The following is a 5,863-nucleotide window of genomic DNA, read 5'->3' as shown; positions in this document are numbered from 1 at the left end:
TATATATATATATATATATATATATATATGCATGCACATACATATACATATGTATTTAAGTATACACATACATGCTCAAAGGCATGTTCAGATTGTTTGTTATTCAATGCAGTGGTGAAATTATTACCTTGCTTACAAACAGATGAGTGTTGGCATTTATAACAGGAATCGGACCATAGAAAATTTTGTCTCAAAGAAGTACTGTCTAACTCATGCAAGTATGCAAAAGTAAGATGTTAAAACAATGGTGACGATATAAGATTTAATATAGGTACACATAGTATGTGCATTGGCAGATATTAATTCTTATACATGTACACACATACAATATGTATTAGATGTATATAAGTATGTATTGCCACTTGCATACAAGCTTAGCAAGTTCAGTTACAGGCAAATGGTTTCATGTGACACATTGATAATATGGACAGTGAGATAGTGATATGAAAGCACATGGCTCAGTGGTTAGAGTGTCGGGCTTACAGTCATGAGGTTGTGGGTTTGATTCCTGGACCAGGATGTGTGTTGTGTTCTTGCACAAGACACTTTATTTCACATTGCTCCAGTTCACTCAGGTGTAGAAAATGAGTTGTGATGTCACTGGTGCCAAGCTGTATTGGCCTTTGCCTTTCTCTTGGATAACATTGGTGGCATGGAGAGGGCAGGCTGGTATTCCACAAACAATTTTGCCAGGACTTGTGTCTTGAGATAGTGATTTATCACAATAAGATGATAAATGTACCTAGGGGTGTAGCTAGGGTGGGGCAAGCTGGGCACATGCCTTGGGCTCCACTTTGAGGTTGATGCAATTTTGGCCAACATAATTTTCTAATTAAGCCGTTAAAAAAGATTCTAAAACCTTTCCAGGCATGGTTTGTTTTGCTTATCACCATCCATGCCACTAGACTGAATAGGTGTCCTTGTTTGACTTCACAAAATGCATGCGCTGCTTTTTGGTTGGAATAGGTGAAGGGGTGCAGTTTTGATGCTTGCCCTGGGCGCCATTTATCCTAGCTGTGTCCCTGATTGTACCCCATTACATTACTGGTACACTGATGTACCATTGTAACACTGTGATACACAGCAAGAACTTTGACATTATATGTGAATAAAAGAGACTGATATACAATAACATTGACACAATGATATTTATACTTACTTGAAAACTGGCAAAGCAATATTATCTAGAAAACTAATTTGTTGTTCTGGGATCTTAGCACGCTCTCGGTCCATCATTTCAATTGGTTTGTGACCCAGAGCTTTCTCAAGGTCACCCTGAGAGAAGAATTCCTGGTAAATCAGTCCCTAGGAAAGACAACATAATATTAACCCTTTAATATTCAGAGTCCTTTGTCAAATATAGTATCTATCTATTTATATTGTTTTGAATTAATCATGCATTATCTTGTAGTTTAGAGATTTCAATGATGTGATTGTTTAGTTTTAGAATGACATTGTAGGGTTGAGGTGAGAGGCTGGATCTGGTCAGTTTCAACATAAAACAAGTTGAATACTTTGGCTGGATATGGCCGGTTTGAATGCTAAAGGATTAATGAAGCTACTGGAAGTTATTCAAGTATTAGATATTTCCTTAAAACCCACTCATTTTTATTAACCCTTTAGTATTTGAATGGTTATAACTGGCCTTTCATACACAGCCTACAATATCATAGTAAAAATAAATGATCATATCATTGAAATCTTGAAGCAGCAAAACACATGATTAATTCAAAAGAATGTGAATAAATAAGTATAACATTTGAATGATAAAGGAAAAAACAAAGATTTAAACATGTCAGTCTTTGAAAATTCTGAACAAGGTATATGATTTTATGATTTCAATTTTCTATGTTTCTTCTAACAATTGTCCAGTAATGTTTCTATATTTTATTACATTTCTTCCATCTATTTACTGGTTCAATTCTCTGGCTTTTATATCTGTATCTGTGTGTGTGTGTGTGTGTATGCATATTAGATATTACAAATGTTTCACTCAACCTAAAAGCGATTCATTCCAAAGTTTCTTCCTTCTAATGTACACCTATGAGTTATTCTTGAAATAAGAAACTATCCATTTACAAACCTTCTATGTCAACACCAAGAGGGTCCTCAGAACCCATAGACTCTCTTACTTCTATAAATTAAAGATGTTCTTGATACCAACCTTTATAGTTGTCTCTTATTGCAAGATGAGATAGGATACACATGTTGTAACTGAGATATACAAGGTATAACAATCTATCTGTCTGTCTGTCTACATATCTATCTATTTATCTTTTCTTCCTGTCTACTCTGACTCTCTCATATATATATATATATATATATATATATATATATATTATATTGGTGTACAATGTTTTTCTCCAGGCACACAACTCTATATTTCAGAAATTGCATGTTTTCCTTTGCTCGGTTTGGTTGCAATATTTTATTGTAGTACCTAATGGTATGAGACATGTTTTATTTGCATTTGTTGAATACTGTTTATCGTTGAACAGCTTGTAAAAAAATTATACCTGTTCAAACATAATATTGATGAAATATAGAGTTTTGCTTCCCAAAGGACAAATGGAAAGAGAAAAATCTAAAAAGGTTTTGTGGATTTTTTTTCAAAATTTAGGAGACATTCCATAATCTAAAATTGATTGGTTTCCCTCTTTTTCTTTTTTTTTTTTTTGTAAAATAAAGGTATTGTGAAATGGATATCAGGAAAATGAGTTGATGAAAATGATAGACATAGAGAAAATATAAGACTAAAATTTCTGAACTGAACTGATGTTAAAATAATGAGCAAGAATAATAAAAAAAAAAGAAAAAAGGTGGTAGTGGTGGTGGTGGTTGTGGAGATGGTGGATTGGCAGGATGGTTAGAACATTGAGAGGAATGTTTCCTAGTATTTGTTTTGATTCTTTATGTTCCAATTTCAAAACGAAGGTCAATTTTGCCTGTTGTTTATCTAGGATTGATGAATAAAGTACCAGACTAGTACTGGGATTGATGTACTTGACAAACTCCCTCCTCTCAAAATTGCTGATCTGATTATATAATCAGGAAGGTGTTGTAATTATGATAAAAGAAAATAACTAGAACCCCCCCCCCCAAAAAAAAAAAAAAACAGCAGAAACAAATCAAGATGGTAATGTTATTATTCTGAATGATGTGTGTACTTACAGCGATATGTTTAGTCACTCCCCAACACTTGGTTTGGTCAGATAAGTCACAGGATGTCATCAGTAGACAGAGTAACATTTTGTGATGCTTACGACTATTTTTATCGTACCCTTCTACAATAGAAAGAAAGACACAGAGATGTAACAGTTAGTCATTAAGGACATGGATGAACAAATAATACAGTAAAATTTTAGTAGCTATACAGAACAGGAATATTATGTGGCACTAAAAGTGCAGCTTAGCATTTTTAGCAGTCTAATAGTGTATGAAATTTGTGAGCTGCCTACAAGTGTTCCATTTTACAAGCATATTTTTTTATAAACTTCAAATAAAATCTCCATTTCACATAACAAGGATGTTTTTTTAAACAAAGTACACACAAAAAACATACACACACATGCACAAGCTGTTAGATGCATTACTAAACTTATTCTTCACCATTATGCTTTTAACCCTTTTGATATCAGCCTATTGGTACTATGATACAAACTTCCTGTATTAGAGTGATATAAATTAAAACCTTATGTAACAGCATGTTTCAAATGTCAGCTTAATAATGGTTTCAAATTTTAGCATGGGGTCAGCAATTTTGGTGGAGGTGGTAAGTTGATTACATCAACCACAGCAGGGCCAGATTAAGACCCATCGAGGCCCTAAGCACTTACGAGATTTTGGTGCCCCCCCATAAAAGATTATGTAATTCAAAATGTAAACAATAACAAACCATAAAATAGATTTTTATTTTTCAAAACGAAACAAAACATCAAGAGGGAAAATAATGTTTATTTTTGTATATTTCCACTTAATTTATATTTGAAAAGTTTCCTCCTACTTTTTTGAATTGCAAAGCCTTTGATCAGATCCTCAAAATTAATCTTAGGTAACACATCTCCATCTATACTTAGTAGAAATAAAGGCAACCTGAATATTATTTTAGCAAATTTAAAGTGATTTCTTTTGTGCCGTAAACCATTTACCATTTCTGTGGTGCCCCCTCCTTCCCTTGATGCCCTAAGATGAACAAAATGCTGCTAAACATTTCACCCAGTGTGCTAATGATTCTGCCAGCTTGCCACCTGAAATGCCAGCTAAATAATGATAAAATGTTCTACTAAATCCTTCATTAATTGAAACAAAGGCAGACTGTTTCAATGGAAATATGGTGACAAAAAGTTAAGCAATGTTGATCCTAATTTTGATGTCAACATCCCTAAAACTAGATACTAATATAAAAAAATATTAAACAAGTAGATGAAATCAACTTGTAGATATATGATCGAGTATTAACAGGGCCACTTCCTGTTTAATTTAACTGTTATTTTGTCACCGAATGTGCTTTACTGAATAAATATTTTATTTATTTTATCCTCCATCCTTCTTGTTATTTCTGAATGATATATTTGGTTTCAATCAGTCATTGGACTTGGCTCAGCTGGGACTTCAGCTTTTAATTTTTTTTTTTAATCTTTTTATCGGTTGTATTCAATACAAAAATATATACATTTTATGTAAAGGATTTGTTATTTTAACTTTACATTCTTTTGCAATGTAAAATATTCAATAAAGAAAGTCTTTTCTATTTATCTATGTATCTAGGTTACAGTTCTGTTACTAATTACAAAAAAGAATAATTTTTGAAGAATTGACATACATACACAAGGTGTGCATACTTGAGTAGAAAATCAATATGCAAGCATAGATACACCTCCATATCAATATATATATATATATATATATATATATACATATATATAAAACTTACTTGGAAAAGGATGTGTGGCATTAGATCATATAATAATATAAATATATAGATATATACATATATCCATACATATATGTACATGTAGGTATGTACATATATGTATGGATATATGCATATATCTATATATTTATATTATATATATATACACACACACACAATCATGTACACAGACAGATAGATGCACACACACACAGATGGACAAAGAATGACACATGTGTTTAAATGTGCAAGCCATTGAAGAGGATTCCCCAACACATACCGATACATATTTACAAGAACAATCAGTCAAATATACACAGGATGAGATCTGAACTCAAAATGCTAGCTCTTTAATCAGGGAAATATGGTGTAAGCTCATGCCTTAAACTAGTTTTCAAAAGCAGACTAAAACTCGCCACCGATGGAAGTAGTAATAACAACTAGTGTACTATACCTGTGACCATCTTTTCAAGATCTTTCAGAATCCGAAGATGATGAGCCAAATCTGTGGCAAGGATAATATCCCTCATCAAGTCTAACACTCTGGTGTATTGCTGGCAAAATGAGAAAAACAACATATTAGAGGATCAGAAGAAATAATTATCACTATTACAAAGGTAGTGCTCCAGCATGGTCTTCATGGACACAAATAAATTAAAGAACTTTAGTACAAAAGGGTCAGCTACACAAACGATGGTTGCCTATTTCCCTTATTAATTAATCTAGGCCATAATTTAAAGTTGCGTGTGATACTCTATTGAAGTGTAGCTTACCACTCAGAATTGAGTATGATCATCTGCTCAATTCTCTGATGGTCTTAAAAACCAAGCATGATTCTATTTCAGCAGGCATGGCTATGTGGTTAAAAAAGCTCACTTTGCAACCACATGTTTTCAGGTTCAGTACCACTGTGTGGCACTTTGGGCAAATGTTATCTACTATAGCTCCAGG

At 33.0% G+C, this 5,863-nt stretch overlaps 1 protein-coding gene across 7 annotated transcripts in view; it reads right to left on the bottom strand.

Moving 5' to 3' along the window:
- The window catches only part of LOC106877721 (cGMP-dependent 3',5'-cyclic phosphodiesterase), a 434,395-nt gene that overhangs the window by 798 nt on the left and 427,734 nt on the right, over nt 1-5,863 (bottom strand). For 6 of the 7 annotated variants that reach the window (XM_052972474.1, XM_052972473.1, XM_052972475.1 and 3 more), the window contains 3 exons: nt 5,367-5,466; nt 3,172-3,284; nt 1,160-1,305 (listed from right to left, as the gene is read on the bottom strand). In XM_052972474.1, the coding sequence (XP_052828434.1) occupies nt 1,160-1,305; nt 3,172-3,284; nt 5,367-5,466 (359 nt within the window). Of the gene's footprint in view, nt 1-1,155; nt 1,306-3,171; nt 3,285-5,366; nt 5,467-5,863 lie in introns of those variants that run through there. The other variant, XM_052972476.1, reaches the window with a different exon arrangement.

This window comes from Octopus bimaculoides, chromosome 13, assembly GCF_001194135.2.
Source record: "Octopus bimaculoides isolate UCB-OBI-ISO-001 chromosome 13, ASM119413v2, whole genome shotgun sequence".
In the NCBI taxonomy this organism is placed as follows: Eukaryota; Metazoa; Mollusca; class Cephalopoda; order Octopoda; family Octopodidae; genus Octopus; species Octopus bimaculoides.
The sequence above is the reverse complement of the archived record's forward strand: the minus strand, read 5'-3'. Positions and strand labels throughout refer to the sequence as shown.